This window comes from Crocodylus siamensis, chromosome 1, assembly GCF_052110815.1.
Source record: "Crocodylus siamensis isolate JL-2025a chromosome 1, ASM5211081v1, whole genome shotgun sequence".
NCBI lineage: Eukaryota > Metazoa > Chordata > Crocodylia > Crocodylidae > Crocodylus > Crocodylus siamensis.
The window spans coordinates 395,893,808-395,912,576 of record NC_143395.1 but is presented as its reverse complement, the minus strand read 5'-3'; the positions used below and the strand labels follow the sequence as shown (position 1 = coordinate 395,912,576).

The 18,769-nt window shown below is 38.2% G+C and overlaps 1 protein-coding gene and 1 long non-coding RNA gene across 4 annotated transcripts in view; one reads left to right on the top strand and one right to left on the bottom strand.

Annotated features, from left to right (window-relative positions):
• CNTN5 (contactin 5) overlaps window positions 1-18,769 on the top strand; it is a 1,171,322-nt gene that overhangs the window by 1,106,801 nt on the left and 45,752 nt on the right. For all 3 annotated transcript variants that reach the window (XM_090030265.1, XM_090030258.1, XM_090030254.1), the window contains 2 exons: window positions 8,239-8,309; window positions 10,544-10,778. In XM_090030265.1, coding sequence (XP_089886391.1) covers window positions 8,239-8,309; window positions 10,544-10,778 — 306 coding nt within the window. The remainder of the gene's footprint in view (window positions 1-8,238; window positions 8,310-10,543; window positions 10,779-18,769) is intronic.
• On the bottom strand, window positions 1,138-17,055 carry LOC149875267 (uncharacterized). The gene is made up of 4 exons (XR_016439507.1): window positions 17,015-17,055; window positions 9,390-9,511; window positions 1,787-1,862; window positions 1,138-1,272 (listed from the first exon to the last, which is right to left on the bottom strand). It is a non-coding gene; the product is annotated as an uncharacterized LOC149875267 (long non-coding RNA).

Below are 18,769 nucleotides of genomic sequence, written 5' to 3'. Positions count from 1 at the left end.
GACTGCTTTATACTGATTTGTTTTTCCCTGAGCTGGACAAAAGTTTCAGCTTTTTTATCTATTACAATTCATTAGAACTTACGGTCAGATATGAGGCTCTATTGAAAAAAAATTGGGGATGTGTAACTGTGTAACTAAGGCCTTTGAAGCTAAGGACGAGCCTGAAGGAACTACCAAAGGAAAAATAGAATATTTTAATAATTTTCTACATAGATATATTTAAAAAGCAGTAGGCTAACTAGTGTGGAATACTGTTGGTGCACAGTCCAATACTATCTGTACCAGGCAAGTGCATCAAAGACACTGTCATTCAAAATTTTCTTCATATTTGTATTAAAGCATTTAAGATTCCACTTCCCCATAAGGTGGTACTCGAGGTACTCAGACAGTGTGATACAGCAATGCATGAAATAGTGAAAATGAATAGCAATTAACCCAATTTGATACTAAATATCTCATGTCCTAAACATGGACAAAAGCAAGTACCGAAATTATTTGGGGTTTTTTCTCCATTGTTTTCCAGTCACTTGCAAATGTATATCATCTGCCTCAGATAAGCTGACACATTTTCACATCTGATTTCTAAATAGATGAGATATGAAATGTTTTCCTGGGAGGGTAAAAACTTGAGGGCTAGCCTTTCACACTATACAAGGTTTTTCACTTAACATTTGTCGGCTTCCCAGATGTGTAGTGCAGAGGATACCTAAGGAAAAACAACCAAGAACAACAAACTGCTGAATGTGTTGCTACTTTGGTCCTCACATTGAAATTTTTTGTAAGGTTGTCGACAATTTTTTTTCCTTCCTGAGCTGAGATAAAAATATAAGAAAATATATTTAAAAATGCAACTGTTAAAAAGGTATAAAAATATCTAAAGAACAAATAAAAGCTGTAAAGCACCTTGAACAAACACTTTTATAAGGGCAAGTTTAGAATTCATCCTCACTCAAAAATAAAGTAATGTCAAATTTGTTTTCCTAGAGAAGATGTCTGAGTTCTTTACATAACAAATATACTCAAGGAAAGTCTTCATAATGAAGGCCTCAAGTAGAGAAAGCAGAGGCTTTTAAGTAAAACAGCAAGTTAGGCCACAAGAAATTTGGTCTTGGTTCCTGGCTCTGAGAGAAATTACTTGAATGATGTAGCGAGATGTAAGGAGGAGAAGATGGTGCTGATGCTGCCTAGGAACAGCCAGAAGCCGGCGAAGCAAAAGAGAGCTCTCCATGAGCCTCATTTCCAGAGTTACTGCTCCGTAAAATTACAGCGGCCCTGCAGAGAGAGAGAGACAGAGAAGGACCTGGATAAAGAGAGGGACGCCACACAAATAGGAGTCTGGGAAGATGGGTGGGATGGTTGCATCAGCGGTGAGCCTGCAGTCAGCTGGCTGAGGGGCTCAGGAGAATTATTCTAAGCCGAGAGACTTTGGCTGAAGAAGCTTCGCTGGGAATGTGGTTCTGGAGCTGGGACAACTGCACAGAGAGTGAGGGCTAGTCAGGAGGAGTTGACTGAGCCCTTTGGAAACAAGTAAAAACTTTTCCTTTAAGTTTTTATGGTTCAAGGGACAAGCTGAGCTAGTGACTACACATGATTACAGGCTCTAGAGATTGAATCTCTGATGCAGATAGTTGGGTTAAAAGGCAGAAGAACGTCCCTTTGCTGGATTTCTTTATCTCTAAAAGAAGGGTGGATTGAGCGACCACATCCCAGAAGGGTTTCTTCTCACTTTGTTGGTTATCCTTCTTTATTTTTACTCTTTTTGATGAAGACTGGACATTGTACTTACATGAGGCTGACAAAGCTGCCTGTTAGTATTTGGAGATGCACATCTATTACTTTAGACAGGGAGAGATCTGAGGTACCTAAAGAGTAAAGAAGAAAAATAATTTAATCAATAAAATATAATTAATGAAAAGAATGAGCACAGTGAGTTTTCATAATAAGAACTGGAGAATTTTCAGCATCACTGAGTTGGGTTACAAGAGTTCAGAACCACAAGAGAAACTAACTTAGGTCTAACATAGGTTATCTAGTGGTGTTTAAAATTCAGCCTTTCTGATAGAAATCCTTTTAACATCAAGACATGGCAGGAAAGAGTTGGGATCACCATGAAATTAACCCTGTGATTGAAGGGGTTTTTTGTTACTTCAGACCTAATCTTGAAGGCAGTGGCTAGCTATACCTTTGAAAAATTAGTCTGACAACCTCATACAAGACTTATGAGGAAACAAGACTTAAGAGCAAAGGCTGTAAGACTATCAAATGTTAGCATTTGATAACAGTCTTCAATACTTGAAGGGCAATTACAGAAAGGATAGAGATAGGCTTTTCTCTGTGGTTGTAGGGTACAGAACTAGGAGCAATGGCCTCAAGCTCCAGCTGAGACAGATTAGGTTGGGGGTTAAGAGAAACTTTCTGACTGTGAGGGTGGTCATTCATAGGAATAAGCTACTCAGAAAAATCATGGAATCCCCATCCTTGGAAGTTTTCAAAAGCAGGTTAGACTGACATTTGGCTGAGATTGTCTACTCTAGGATGATCCTACCTTGAGCAGGGGGCTGGACTAGATGACCTTATGAGGTTCCTTCCAGCTCTACTTTCCTAAGATTCTTTGATGTTCAGCAAGTCACTATCAGAGTTGTACTTCCATCTATCATGTCTGTTTAGGCAGTACTGTCTTTAGGACAAGAATTATCCTTATGTCTGTGTTTATGTAGTGCATAGTATAATGTGTCTCTTAATTATGAACTTTTGGCCCTATTGTAATACAAATAGGGCATGTCTACACATGCTTTTACATGTGCCTAAACTTAAGGTCCATTTGCCTAATGCACATTAAGGCAATTTAGGTGCACGTCCAGATGTGCATATGCTAATGTGCATTAACACAGATATGCGGACCAACGTAGGACTAATGTAGTCCCAAGTTAATGGACACACACTGCGCTAATGCACATTAGCCTGTCTACATGTTTGTTAATGCAATTTAATTATTCACACATAAATTTGATACCTGCTTTATGCAGATATCAAATTTAGGCTAAAATAACATTAACTCGCCATTTTTAAGGTGCGTTAAGGGTGCACACATGTAGACACATGCCTTTAATGCATCTTAAATGTCACTCGGCCAAAGTGTTTAAAATCGACAGACGTGCAGGAAAACTACTCTCTACCCCAAAGCAGTGAAAGTCTACTGACTTTAATTATGCTAGGCCATTTGCATACACTCAAAGGTTACTTTAGTTTTAAATATTCATTTTAAATAGATGGAATTTTCAAAAGCATCTGCCTACTTCAACATCCTATTGAAATCAATAGAAGTTTTACCTTTGGTTTTCATAAGAGCAGACTCAAGTGAATCCTAAGCACTACTCATATTCTTTTACTTAAGAAAACCTTTTGTATTATTACCAGTCTCTGAAAGCCACAAGTCTGTGTTCCTGAGTGGCTTTGTCACTCATGGCTCTGTGGCTAAAGCAGTACTTAAATAATTTTACTGAACAACAGTTAAGCTATGTTTACTCTAATTGCTATTTTCATTTGATGCTACTAGTACCAGAATCCAGCCAGTCTCTACGCAGTACTTTCATTGAAGCCAACACTGTGTATGTTTTTCTCAAAAATAAATGTAATGTTGTTTTAAAGTGCGCTTAGATTGTACTGACAAGTTATTCATGAATCTTTGGACAACCTGCTTCTTGCTTATACTAATTAGGCTTTATGCACTTCCTTTTTTTTCCTCAGGCAGCCCTTTCTTCACTTATGTTTTGAGTACTGTCAGATGCTTCATGGAACTGCTCAAGAATAGATTTCCTGTGTTGGCTTTTCAAGAGAATTAGATAATATTTGTTTGGGCTTTTTTTAGGCTACTGTGAAAGGCAGCTCTTTTAAAATCATGTTTAATATTATTTCTTTTTTAAATAAGATACTAGGTTTTTAAACAGGATTATTATTTGCTATAGTCAGTCACTCACAGACAAATCCTGCTTTTACACAGGCCATATTGACAGTGAAGCCATTTGGACGAAGTTATCACGTATATTTTGTGTAATAACTTTTTCATTTTTTCCATGTTTTATCACACCATTGAGTGAATGACCATGTGGCCAGGCCATTGCTTAAGACATGATTAACCACCTAATCACATCTTAAATGTAAGGTATGTCAAGGACCTAAGTTAAACCATAGGCATACAAGGTTCTTTGGATAAATCCAATAGCTTTTATTAGACCAGCTCAAATAGATGGAAAAATTCTTCTTTGGAAGCTTACAAACACCCTTCATCAGGCAGACAAAGCATCTGCAGTAGAATAGAAGCCAGAGGCCAGTATGAGAGAATGCCAGTCAGTGAAAATGCAAATTGAGGCAGTCAGTGGATGAGAAAAAGGTAGGGGGGCAAAAGGGGAGGTAGATCTGGTGACCAGACTATAGGTGGTAAATAATAGAGAGATTATTTGGGCTATCAGATGTTAGGCAGGTTATAATGTGTCTTAAATCCAATGTCTGTATTTAGTCCATGATTTTTTGTGTCCAGTAGGTTAATAAAGTGAAGTTCTTAGGCTTATCTGTGAAAGGTGTTTTGTAAATTCCCTTTGAGGTTAGAACTAAGAGATTAGAGACAGAGTGGTTGTCTTGTGAGAAATGTGCCCCGACAGGTAATTGGGTATTCTTGTCTTTAATAGATTTTCAGTGTGTGTTCATTCTGGTTATGCAGAATGAATGGTATTAGTTAAACCATAGTAGCTGATGAAGTAGACAGTTGTCTACAAAAGTGATCACCTCTCTGAATAAGGTATTTTCTAAGGCATCACCCTGACCTGCCTTCTGCTATATTAAATCAATAGCACAGTAACATGTTAGGTCACTGCACTACAAATGGAGGTCCTGATGATTTATAAGATCTGACACCAAGTGTCTGACCTTTAATGAACCTTAAACACAAAAGTGTGCTGCTCCAGAATCCTGGAAAATTCCCATGTCACATATAGGGAGATGGTGTCTTTCTGGTTAGGGTTTTACACTAAAATTTAGTGTGAAAGTATCTGTCTGTATTGCTGCCACCAATATTTTGAAGATCAAAAAGGCTCTAATTATGTGGCAGTAAAATCAATTTATGAGTGATTAATAGTTATAAAACTATATACTGTGATATAAAGGTAATGTTACTAAGGAGAACTGTTAATGTAGAGCTTTGGTGTCTGGAAAAATGTTTTCTCTTAATAGTTTTCTTCATTTAACAGTTATTCATTTTCAGAATGTTCCCCTCTGACTGTATATAGTAGTTTGGTGTAGTGCAGAGGAAATTTATTCCTTTGTCACATTTATGCTTTTAATAGTTATTAATTTGAAAGAGTTTTGCTGTATGGATGTATATTTTAGTTTGGTGCAAAGGAAATTCATCCTTTTGACAGGTTTATTCTTTTAACATTTATTCATTTAAGTAGGGCTTCAGATTGTAAGGCTATTAACAAGAATTCCCTAGAAAGAAGGCATTGCTAGTTAAACAACAAATAAGACCATCAACTTGAATATATCAAAGGAATGCAAGGCTCTGAATCAGTAATGGGGCATCAAAGTAAACTACTTGTATACCAAACAATCCTCAGAGAGGCAATTCTTAAGAAGATTTGAAGTTGGATCTTAAATCTAATTAAGAACAAGCTTGATTTAGAAATGATGGTGTGGTTATTAAATACTAAGTAGCTGCCAACTAACCATCAAAAAATTTATTTATGTCTTATAACCACAGAGCTTGAATCCTATTACTGCGTACTGTGGTATTTGACTGTCTTGGGGCAAACATTTCCTCTCCAAAGGCTTTGTATTTTTACACAGGTTCTTTCAAATAGAATTTTCAGAGACAGACATGGGTATGTACTGAATATTTTAAGATAGTGCAGGTGAAAAATGAGGGTTAAGGAAAAGAATGTGCCCTCTTTGCTTATCATTCTCATATGACAGTACGTACATTGATTAGATGGTAACATATCAGAAATATTATAAACTATATGATCTCACTGCCAAGTACTAAAAAATGAGAGACTACTAGGACGCTTATAAGGATACTAGCAAAATTTTCTGATGGTTGTTGAAGAGCATAAGAACAAAATACCTAGGAAAATTGAAAACAAAGAAATAGTCAGCAGTTTTAAATTTATTTAAATAGTTCTTAATGAAACCTTCCACCTCTGTTCCACCTGAGTAATGCAACTGCAACCATGACTTGTTCATCTGATCATATGTAGGTCAAGGGATACTAGCAGATAATACCTGTATCAACCTTCACTAAGTAAGCAACAGGCAGCTTGTACCCCAGGTGAACTTATCACAAAAGGCAAGAAATATTTCAAACTTGGAAATGTCTGCAGAGAGCCAACTTGATCTTAAAAAATGACACTGTATTTTCTTGTATATGAGATGACCCTACAATATTAGATTCTATATATGGAAAATGTATAAATGTGTTATCGTTTTCCCGGTGTAGGATCTAAGTATTAGAAGGTTGTCGTGAATCCTTCTCCCCACTGCTACAGCAGGAAAAGCAGGGCTGGAGTAGGGGGGTCAGGTGGCCCCCTTACCTCCCCCACCCACTTCTACTCCCTGCAGCTTTCCTGCCACCAACCTTCATCCTTCACTCCCAGCTCCCTACAGCCTCTGCCCTTCCCTCACTCCCTACCTCTTCCCTACAAACTCTCCCCAATCTCTGCCTCTTACTCCCTCTCCCCCCTACAGTCACAAACTGCTCAGGCAGCTTCATCCTAATGTACAGCACATGGAAGCTCAGCCCTTGCCTGGCCATGCAGCAGTGTGGGTGCTGTTGATTGGCCAAGCAGGCAATGTTGCAGTGTCAGTGTTGCTGATTAGCTGGGCAGGGAAAGGAGTTTCCATGCTCTCTGTGCCTGGGAGAGACCCCAGCCTAGGCTAGAGCCCAGCTGTGCCTGACAGGAATGGGGAGGGAAGAGAGGGGGAGGGGATGAGAGGCTGCAGAGGTGAAGCAGGGGCAGGGCAGGAGGCTGCTGTGGGTCTAACTCTGGTCCTGACCTGGGCTTCATGCCAGAGTCAGAGTTGAAGCAGCTCCCCGCTCTGCTTCATGTGTGAATATAAAATGAGGAGCTTTTCCACCATTCTGATTGAGGAACAAAACCTCATCTTATATCTGAGTAAATACGGTATGTATGTACTGACTTGTAGATATACAAATATCCTGGTTCTCCTCTCATTTACATCACTGATGGAAGTAAGTCTCGTGAGGTCAGTAGTTTCATCAGTGATTGGTGAGAGAAGAATTAGCCCACTGTTTTCATTTTCATTGTAAACCTACTAAAGATTTCAAAAGACCTTACAAATTGGTTGTGAAGTCTTGTGTGAGCTTTGAGCGTCTAGAAACAACCATACTTTTATTAAACTTAAACCTGTAATGATCAACATGGGAAATGGAGGAAATTGTGTGCGTTTATTTAAATGTGTTTTTGCCTTTGTAGTTCGAAAGCACAATGCTACTCAATAAATAAGCTAAATAGCATGCAATAAGGTCTTAACAGTTAATGCCTCACAATACATTTCTACTAATGATTTATGTATTGGTGTGAGGAAGAAAAGAGAAAGTTTATATCCTAGAATCCTTTTCATCAAATAAGGAGTGAAAGCATAAGCTAAACATAGTACATAAATTCAAACCACATTAGTCATTTAAGGAGTTTCGTTAGGTGTGGGGAAAAAAGGAAAAGAAATTGTATGAATTCAATGACAGAACAAAAATTTCTAGATCTTTATAGAATACAGTAACCAGGCTCATACCATGGATAACTGTAACAGTTTGGGGTCATTTTTGGCATTTTATATATGATTTTATATATATTTTATTATGAAATGTATCACAGATCTTGAGATTTATTTTGCTATTGCCTTTTTAAAATATATATCAGATATTCATAGGATACTATGTATAACTCTCAAATCAATTGTAATTGGAAATTTGGGAGAACCTGAATAAAATGGCATTTTTAAAATAAATTGTTTGCACTAGAATTCTTTATTTTTTCTCAACACAGTGTGAACCCACTAGCTTGATTGGAGTCATCTCTAAAATGCAATCAGAAAATTCAAGCCCCTTTTCTTTACTACAGTGTGTTGCCTTTGTTATTTTTCTACTGATTTGAATCTACTGTCTCCTGGAGTAGGTAATTGCTTCAGCGCCTGGGACGTTCTAATATTTTTTTTCCTTCTTGTTTATAGTTCCAAAGACATCTCCAGCTAATGTAAGTGGCAGAAGTGGAAGGCGGCATGAATTAGTAATAGCTTGGGAGGTAAGGGACTCTTTCTGATTAAAGGTCCTGTTTCATGTTGACTTCTATGAGGACAGAATAAGGAAATACTGTACTGAGGGTCCCCTACAGGAAATCTCATCAAGATATGAACACAAAATAGCATTACTTAAAAGTGTGTAAAGGTCTCCAAAGATTTACATTTCCAGGTGATGCAAGTAGAGGATATCTTAGATAATCTACCACTCATATCAATAGCTCCAAAGTTTATTCACTTTTGCTTTGCTTTTCACTCCATCTCTTAAAGTTTATCTTGCTTCTTTGGCTCTGGTGTTAAAGCCGCACATGATTCAATAGTAACTAGTGCTAGGCAAGATATGGCTTTCTCATCCATGAGAAAAGTTTTATTACACTTTGGGACAAATCCAAGCTTTTGAAATTGCAATGAAAAAGCTAACAGAGGGACCCTGAACATTATGGTGAATAGGGTACTTGTTGGGGTTGTAGAAAATCTATGCTTACGTCATTTATTAATAATAATATTAATTATTCTTTATGAAGTAGAAAAACTCCAGTAAGAGAGAGGAAGAAAACAGTGTTCTTGGAATAGCCTGGTGGTTTTGCCCCTCACCTATAATGTGGGAGACCTAAGTTGGCCTGAAGCAAGTAGTTGTTTTTTCTCTCATGTTCTGACTATAAATTTAATCCTGGAGCAGAGAGCCTTCTGAAAAAAAGTTCTTGTCAAAAGTGATCTATATTTCACAAGAAGTTGGCCTGGAACCAACTTCCAAGGGATGTGGTGCAGGCTCCTACCCTGGGGGTTTTTAAGAGGAGGTTAGATGAACACCTTGCTGGGGTCGTTTGACCCCAGTACTCTTTCCTGCCATGGCAGAGGGTCGGACTAGATGATCTGCTCAGGTCCCTTCTGACCCTAGAAACTATGAAACTATAAGAAGTCTCTATCAATGAATCAACATTGGTTACAGAAAAAAATGTTACAAAAGTCCCAACCAGCTTCAGTACTATTCATCTGGTAAAGAACAAAATATGGACACATGACCTCTAGGTCTGGTGGGAAAGCCTAGGGAGAGCCACAGACATAGCCGACGTAAATCAACATACCTTCATGTACTTGAGTGAACTGAAGTTGCACTGGTCTGCACCAGCAGAGGATTGGTACATTAGGTTATCTTCTTATCTCCCATAACACAATCTGTGTTGATCTGCCCCAACCAGAAGCCATACTAAAGAGTGCAAACCAAAAGAAAGACCATTTTTACCAATCTGAGGAAATGGAGTCTCCAAATTAGGCACAAGACTTCCTTCCTCCCCCCCTGTTTTTAATTGACTTGTTGCTTCTATCAACACTTAATGAAATTCTTCTTTTTGTTGCATCCTTGCAAGACTTGGTGCTGTGCCTCACAGTCTTCTTTTATCATTAGCCAAATAAAATAACAAAAGTTTTGCCGTATTTTATATTCTAATTATACATAGCAAAGTGGGCACATTTCAGATATTTTATTCGTTAGAAAGATTTCTACCATTCTTTGTCTCTCCAGTAAGGATATTGCACAATAAAAGATAAGTCATTTTACAAGATAATACAAAATATATCATTAAAATTCAAAGAGCTGAAAAAGTTGCTACAGGCTGGAACACAGCACTTTGAATAGTGCTTACTCTGCAAGTAATCTCATCCAATTCTGCATAAACTACTAAGTCACTATGAAAAGTAAGCATGTTGGGGACAGTCTAAGCTGGTATAAATCATCATAGCTTCAATTAAGTCAGTCTGCCCTGTAAACAACAGAAAAAGACTACCCTAACCAAGACAATTCTTACTTTGAGAAACTAACCCAGTGGACCTCAGCCTTTTCAGAGTGCAGGCCTGTGGGCTTGCCATCCAGTTGCACCATGGGCCTTTACTCCTCTCTGGTGGTGGTGGTGGTGGTGGTGGAGGTGGAGGGGAAAGAACAGTAGACAAGGGGAGGGGACTTGGCCACAGAAGGGATCAGCAGCAAGGCACAGGGCAGGGAAAGAGATGTGCTGGGCTGAGCTACTTGCTATTGATACCCTGTGTTGTGGGATATCTAGCTTGCTTAAGCACCAGTGGACTAGCCCAGAATATTCCCAAGTATACTGAACACAGTTCTATCTTGCCATAGTATAAGATCTTCCAAGTTAAGCAACCAGTTTATATTTATCTGTTAAGTAATTGCCTTCTAATATAATGAAGGTTTGTGTATCTTTTAATTAAGTGAATTTTTCCCTTTTAGCCAGTATCAGAAGAGTTCCAGAATGGGGAAGGATTTGGATACATTGTGGCATTCAGACCCAATGGAACGCGAGGTTGGAAGGAAAAAATGGTGACATCTTCAGATGCTTCAAAGTTCATCTATAGGGATGAAAGCGTACCTCCTCTTACCCCCTTTGAGGTGAAAGTTGGTGTATATAACAACAAAGGAGATGGACCCTTCAGTCCTATTGTGGTTATCTGCTCAGCCGAAGGAGGTTAGTTTGAAAGACAGAATGTTATAAATTATCCAAAAATGATACCTCCATTATCATTGTACATTTTGCCAATACATTTCAAAGCCCTTTACAAAGGACATATGCATTATTATCCCAATTTTGTACACAGGGAAATTAAGTAACTTGCCCAAAATCATCCAGTGGGAAAGCTGAGAGTATTAACATACCTGGCTCAGGCCTAATATTCAGATCATAATAAGTGGAATTCACAAATTATGAAAATATCAGATTAAAGAAATAAAGACTGGCTCGTCTGTAGTTCATGGCAGCTATGTTATTCATTATAAGTATGTTATTCAGATGGCCTCCAGGTTTCATGAAAATGTTCATGTTACACAGATTCACTACATTTATGATTATTTCTTGGAAATTTGAGACCAAAAGTATTTTTTTTTTTTTTGCTATGTCTCATTTTACATATTCATATATAGTAAAGGTTTATTGTGATAACAGGGTTCAGAACTATATCCAGTTTTTGAACACATACCAGCAATCATACACATGATTAATGAACATATCAAAGGCTGAAAATTGTTCCAGGAAATTATTCAACAGATATTTATGGATAATGACTATGAGCATACCTATATAAACTGACATAACCCAGCTGGTTTCTGTGGAACAACACTGATTTGCACTTTTAGAACTGGATATCCACAATATTTTTAGATATCAGTTTGTTTAAAATTTGCAAACGGAAAAAATCAAATATTATTTGCAATAAATAGTCTGATCAATTGTAATATTACAGGGGAAATTCTGCAACCCTACACATACTGTGTGGTACTTTACTCTGTAGGTAGTTTCACTTTCCTCAGTGGAACTATCTAAAGAGTAAGGTATTAATAAAGATGACCAAATTTCATGTTAAATGGAAAAAAATTTACTCCATTTTATATTATTGTTCAAAGAATAACATTTCTGTTAAATTACTGATTACTACCTGTCCCTCTCAATTATAGGTATTATTGTGATATTTTCATCCTAAAGGTTAGAGAAGTTGCTTTTTTAAAAGTTCCAGTAACCTGTGTGCAGTTTATTGTTTGGTTTAACATTTCACATCACTATAAAAAATGAGTATATCTCAAAATGCAAAGAAAATTGAAGTGACATCTGACTTTCTAATCTATATGACCTGGACATTTTGTTATCTACAGTTGCCTTTATTGTTCATTAAAAAGCAGTGAAATAATGCAATTTATGTTGGTTCTTTTATTATTTTAACTACAGTACCCACTGATAATAAGTCCGGAAAAAAAAAAGTTTTGTAAAAGAAGAGAGATTTTTCCCTTTGCACAATCTGAATAAATATATAATATGTGCTGTTTCTCCATTTTGAATGGCAAATAATGAAATTGAATTTTAATAAATAATCTTATATATGTTGATTTTTAGAGAAAACTTAAAATAGAATCTACAAGAATATAAAAATCTATTTTTCTAAATTTTTCTTTAAAATATAAGCTGCAGGTGATCAATTTAGGCTTAGTAATTTAAGCTTTCTTTTGTTGTATTTTATGCAAAATAGAGGAATAACTTTTAGGCACCCCGTTTGCTATGTCACAGTTCAGTCATTCGGAAGTACCTTCCTATTACAACTTTACTAATTCAGTCTCTGTGTCTGCCTGTACCTTAGATTGCTCTCTGTTAAGATAAATTCCATCAGGTGAAATACTTTCCTTAGATTTGCATTTGGGAAGAAATGTGGTTAGCTGTGACAATACAGTAAAAAAAAATAATTCATAAGCATCTTTTTATATAAGTAACCTAAGATGCTGTAAGTGAAAATTTAAAGGGACAATGAAATAATTTATTACAGCTAAAACCTAGTACCAAGGACAAAAGATATGATTTTAGCTTTCTGTGGAAAAAAAAGGGGGGAATTGGCTTTAAAAGAGTAAGGAGCTAAAAGCACGTTTCTCATGGATTTCCATTTGAAAGAATATTGAACAGAGATGAACAGTACACTAGTCTATAACCCTGAGGCTGATCCTGCAAACCGTTACCCTAACCAATGCATCTGCAATGGGCTTACTGACTATTCATCATGGATTCAGTGCACTCTTGTCAAAGGTCTAGCATAAAGGCCTGGGTAAAATGTTCAAAAGTGACTTAAGAATTTAAAAGCCTGTGTCTCAGTGAAAGCTGATGGGACTTGGGTTCTCGAGGGGTAGATTAAAAAATATTACATGTCTAGAGATGGAGATAAACATCCAGTAGGATTTACAAATAGGCCCAAATGATTCAGCAAAGCAACTAGAAAGATCAGCAAAGGGGGTGGGAGGGGAAGAAGGTACGGAGGGGGTCGGGGAGCAAGGCAACATACATGGGACTTTTTCTTGATAAGAAAAGAGTGAATCTTTGTGTCATGAAAGTAAGTAAATGTATTTGTCTGTTACTTCTTGGTTTGTTTGTTTGCCATGTATAACATAGACATATGCAATCTGTTTGAGGGCTGTGTGTTGTGATTGGATGGATGCCCTGGACCTGAGTGCATAAAAAAGCTCCCTGCATTTTATCACTACGGGTGTATATATAATTGTTGAGTCTAAATGAAGGAGAGGGCAGACATAGGAATAAAGCCAAAAGTACTCAGCAACCAGGGGATTCCAGTAACCGTGGAAAATGAAGGTTTTGGCATGGGAGTTTTTAGAGAAAAAATTGGGAAGGGCTTTTTTTTTCCTTTAAGGCTTGATAATGATGACTGTTGAGCAGTCCAAAAGAAGAGAGGAAAGGTATTAGTGAAAAATATTTCTACATGAACTATGACTTTGTAGAGCTCATGCAAGAAAAGATCTGAGCACTAGAGATCCATTTGAAGGTAATATAAGAATTCAGAATGGGACGCAGGAATTTGATAAAGAGAGAAAAATGCACCATTGATGAACAAGTGGAATTAAAGGATAGACTAGGAGAGTGAACAATGGAAGACTGTGACCATAAGGGCAAGGCAGAGGAAAAGATTAGTTAGTGAGCAAAAACAGATTTTAGGAGCGGGTGTGCAGCTGGAGATGAGAAGGAACTAACTTTTAGGGACCCCATTTTCTATAGGGTCACAGTTTCTATGTCACAGTTCAGATATTCAGTTATTCTATCTCTGTGTCTGTTTGTACCTTAGATGGCTCTCTGCTAAGATGAATTCCATCAGGTGAAATACTTTTCTTAGATTTGCTTTTGAGAGGAAAAGTGGTTAGTTGTGACAATATAGTAAATAGATAAGGAGGAGCAGGGAAAGAGAGAAGGGCAGTTAGTATCCCAAGAAAGGAAGTGGTAATGGAGATAGCCTGACACTGAAGCCCAAAGAGGAGCAAGGGTGACATACAGGATCTTGTAAGAAGAAGCAGAAGACAGAATGTTCTACAGATAAAAGGGACAATAAAGAATATCCAAGATTCGCTCCAGTACCAGGAAGAGGTATATGTGATTCAGAACTCTTCAATAAGAAGAATCCACCTACTTGTCACCAGAGCAGATCCAAAGAACAGAAAGTGTTGTTGTCCATCATGAGTAAGAATACAAGATGTGGCCATGAAGGGAAGAATAAGAACTTGAGAGAGCAGGGAAAATCAGTCATTGCCTTTTGTTATCTTTCATTGAACAAATAGCCGGAATCATTGGATCATAGGAAGATAGGGTGGAGGAGACTTCACAAGGCCATCTAGGTCAGCTTAAGGCACAATCATCCTTGACTAAAGCATCCCAGCAACATATCTGTTCAACCTGCTCCTGAAAGCTTCCAGTGACGGAGATTCCACAATTTTTCTGGATAGCCTGTTCTTGTAGCTTGACCAACCTCACAGTCAGAAAGTTCCTCCTAATCCCCAAACTAATTTGTCTCTAGCACAGCTTGAGGCTATTGCTCCTAGCCCTGTGCTCTTTGGCCACAGAGATCTCTTCATGCTGGACTAGATCAAGGATAACTACACTAGTCTGGGAAAGAGAATTAAAGTAGTGGAGGCTTTGATGATTTTTCACTGGAATTCTTCTGGCCCATAGCTCTAGATAAGGAGGGCGAAAAAGGGACAAAATAATACAAATGACTTAAAAACTGGTAATATGAGGAAGTCTTTGAGGTTTTCAGCCCCTGGGAGGCAATCACAGAAAACACCTCTTTTCAGGGACTGGACTTCAGTACCTAGGGTACTGGCATCCTGGGATCAAAGCTGGCAAGATTGTTAAGAAGAGTTTTAAATAAAAAAAATGAAAAGAAGAGGTTCATGCTTGGTTTTAATACATAAAAAGGAGAAAATGAAGTAAGCAAGGATAGAGCAATGGAGAAAGGAATATGGGAGGCTAGGAAGAGGAACATTAGGGAGGAAGTGGGTGCATCTACACAAGATATTTACTGTGGTGTTGCCTAATTACCTGTGCAGTATAGTGTCAGCATCTACACATAAGTTATCACAAGTACTACCCTACTATCTTATGGCGGCATTATTTACTGAGCTGCAATACACATTTAGATACAGATGGGGCTGGCTGAATCATGAGGGTGCCTCAGTGTGGGTACTGCCTTTTGGCTAGCCCTGCACTGTGGCACCCTTGTGCCCCAGGCAGCCCCTTTGCAGCACATTGAGCCAGATCAGAGAAGCCCAGGGCTGGCAGTCTGACCCTCCAGACCCTTGCCAGCCAAGGCTACTCCACCCCAGCTCAACGCGCTGCGGTCCCAAGCACACATGTAAACACAGTGCCTAGGAGCAATAAACTGTGGTACAAACTGCACCAGAGTTTATTCAGTCAAATTAAGTTCATGTGTAGATGCTCCCAATAAGTATTCCATCCACTAGGGTTATGTAAAAAATCACCATTTCTGCTTTGAAGTAACCAGAGAGGCTTTGTACTACACCCAGCATTGTTACTCTGTTAGTCATGCATAGAAACCTCACTCAAACCCTTTAGGTTGGATCCAGACATGCAGGCATGTGTGGTCCATGGCGCTGCAAACCTCTTTGCACCACAAAAAAAACCATACAAGTTGTACGTTAATCAGTTCACGGTGCTGCTGATGTGCAGCACCAGAGCAAAATTGCTACTGGGATTTCCCACACAGGGGCTCCATGTGCCTCAGTGCAGGGGCTCTGCAGTGCAGCTCCCATGTAAGGCATGAGGAGACAGGGGAGCAGCCAGCCCAGGGCCACCTGCTCCCCCGTCATGAGGCACATTGAACCCCAGCCAGCTAGGGAGCAGCTGGCTGGGGTTTAGGGTGCCTCAGCAGGGGGACTCCACGTGCCTTAGTGCAATAGCTCTGCAGCCGAGTCCCTGCACTGAGGCATGTGAAAACAAGGGAGCAGCCAGCCCAAGTCTGCCTGGCTTCAATCCCTGAGGCAACTTGCTAAGTGCTGCTGTAAGAAACGTAAGGTACATCTACATGTGAAATTCATGCAACGCAATGAACTCTAAAGCTTTTTGAGCTGGAGTACACTGCTCCCAGGTGCAGTGTCTACATGTGTACCGAGGACCACAGCACTTTGAGCCAGGGTGGAGCAGTTCTGGGCTAAGAAAGAACAAGGAACATCTGGCCTGGGTTCTGGGTGGCGGTATCAGGCAGCGTCAGGGCTGGCAGGGGTCTGGCCCCTGGGTAGCTGGGCTGACCAGGTGCAATTTGTGCCTGGCGGTCACCATCTATGTGTTCATTTGATTGTACTTAATGACTCTGCCATAAAATAGTAGTTTCCCCAGCAGTACTATCTTAATGTGCAGTTAATTAGTTTACTGCAGCCTAATATTGGCACACGTGTAGATGGTGAGGCTTTACTGCAGAGCTAGTTAGTCAACTAATAAAGTACACGTGTAGGTGAGCCTGCAGCATACAATGAAAATTACTTTTACAGCGATGTTTTCTGTACTCAACATAACTTTTTATTAACTCACTCAATCAAGTACAGAACCTAAATGGACAGTTATTTTGAGGAGAGAAATGAAAGCTGGCATATTGTAGAGTGACATCTGAACTCTCAGAGTTTTACTGCTTGATCTGTTTAAGGGCACAATAAGAGCAGTTAAGGAAGACAGGAAAATGTATGCTTTGATAAGACTGAGATAATGTTGGCCAAAACAAACACCGAAAAATGTTTCTTGTTGGTTCCAACTCTCCTGGTTTTTCACTCTCAGCTTAAATGAATAAATAAATCACCCCTTTCTTCTCATTTATGAGAAAAAAATATGCAATTACACATTTTTAGATATAGCTGCCAGGTTTCAAATTAAAATCTTACATTCATGAGGTACTGTTCTGTGGATGATTTTGTAGCTAAAGCTGAGCTTCATGGGATTTAGGTGAACCTGAAAATTAATAAATTGGCATATTAGCTTTAAAATATACAGGCCAACTTCTTACCTTTGCCAGCAAATCCATCAATTACAGTTGTCTTCACTGCATTTTTTAAAAATGAAATCCAAATCTGTATATGAAGGAGTTTATTAAACCTTTCTTTGATTAACACTACACTAACCCCCCCGGGAAGGTATATGTGTAATCAATATGATAGGCAAGCCCCTGCATATTATTTGGAGAACTCCAGCTGTTATGTCTCTTATTACAAATGTATCATTTATATTCATGGACATGGTAAATGCCACTCAGAACTTTTAATCTAACAGAACCTGAATTCTATCAGTCAGCCTCTCCATTTTATAACTATGCACCCAAGTAAGAAACCAATTTGCCTTCTAATTAATATCTTCATAGGGTAAAGGTAGCTTCTTTTGCAGCACATGTGTCAGCAGACTGTTATCCTTTGGAGTGAGAGGAAAGAAACGGCAGAATTACATTTGGTTGGTCCATTCCCCTCATCAGACTAGCCTTCAGAACTAATGCTTTTATTCAGTGGACAGATCCAAAACTTAAAAATGAAGAGGAATACATTAATCATTGTTAAAGATTCCAGATAAATTATAAGATATAGGCATAGACTTAACCATAATTAGGATAGGCTGCATAGAGCCTACCTGTGGCCTGGTTTTAAAGGATCTGTCTTGTATTAGTCCAGGCAGGCTTGGGTTTGGTTTTTATCAGGTGTCATTGAAATCCTGGGAGGTGACTGACCACCTTATCATAACAAATAAATATAAACTAGTATTAGAAAGAGGGAATATCATAGCATCATCTACCAATAACAGAATTCAGGGTCCTATCTCTGAAATCAAGTACAGTACCCTGATCTGGATTGGAAGTTAGTCTTCTAAATTTCTATAGAGGAATGTGTTACTGTAAACCATAGTTGTGGCAAGTGGAAAACAGCATCCTCAGGACATAGCACAAAGCCTCTCAAGGTTTTATTATCTTTTTTTTAATTTGATCAGGCAATGTTAAAGGGATCATTAAAGGCATTGACCTTTTTCATCAGTGTGACCCCCAGGAAAATATCAGTAAATGTAAAATAATACCAAGATATTAATTAAAAAATATAGCCATAACACCAGTGACCAGTATGGAAAAACCTAATGAACCCATCAAACTTATCATCAGTGCTAGACACACAATATAAAGCATGACATGGTACGGAGCCCTGAACTATTTTATATTAGCACAAATTATATGGCCTTCAACCTATCTGAATCAATAAAAAATGCCATTTCATCTCCATAAACTTTCAGGCAGTCGTAATATACCTTTTTCCTAAAAAATATAATTTCTGTTCTTTTGCTGAACATTTACATTTTTGGTGTCTAATATCAGGGAAATTGCAGTGAATAATTGCTGGATATGTAAGAAATGCATTTGCCTCACATAAAATAAACTATTTCTACTCCATTTACTAAAAACAATTTATTAAAATACAAAAATACAAACAAGCCTTTATGTATCTGAGCAATACATAAACCTCCCCTAGTGAATGCAATGAAGGGGAAATGATTTCTACATTTATAGAAAGTGTAAAGGCTGCCAACCAACGTTTTGGGAACATCACAAATTATTTATCCCATTGCAATCTTCTCTGACAACAAGGTAATTGCTTCAATAATATTGA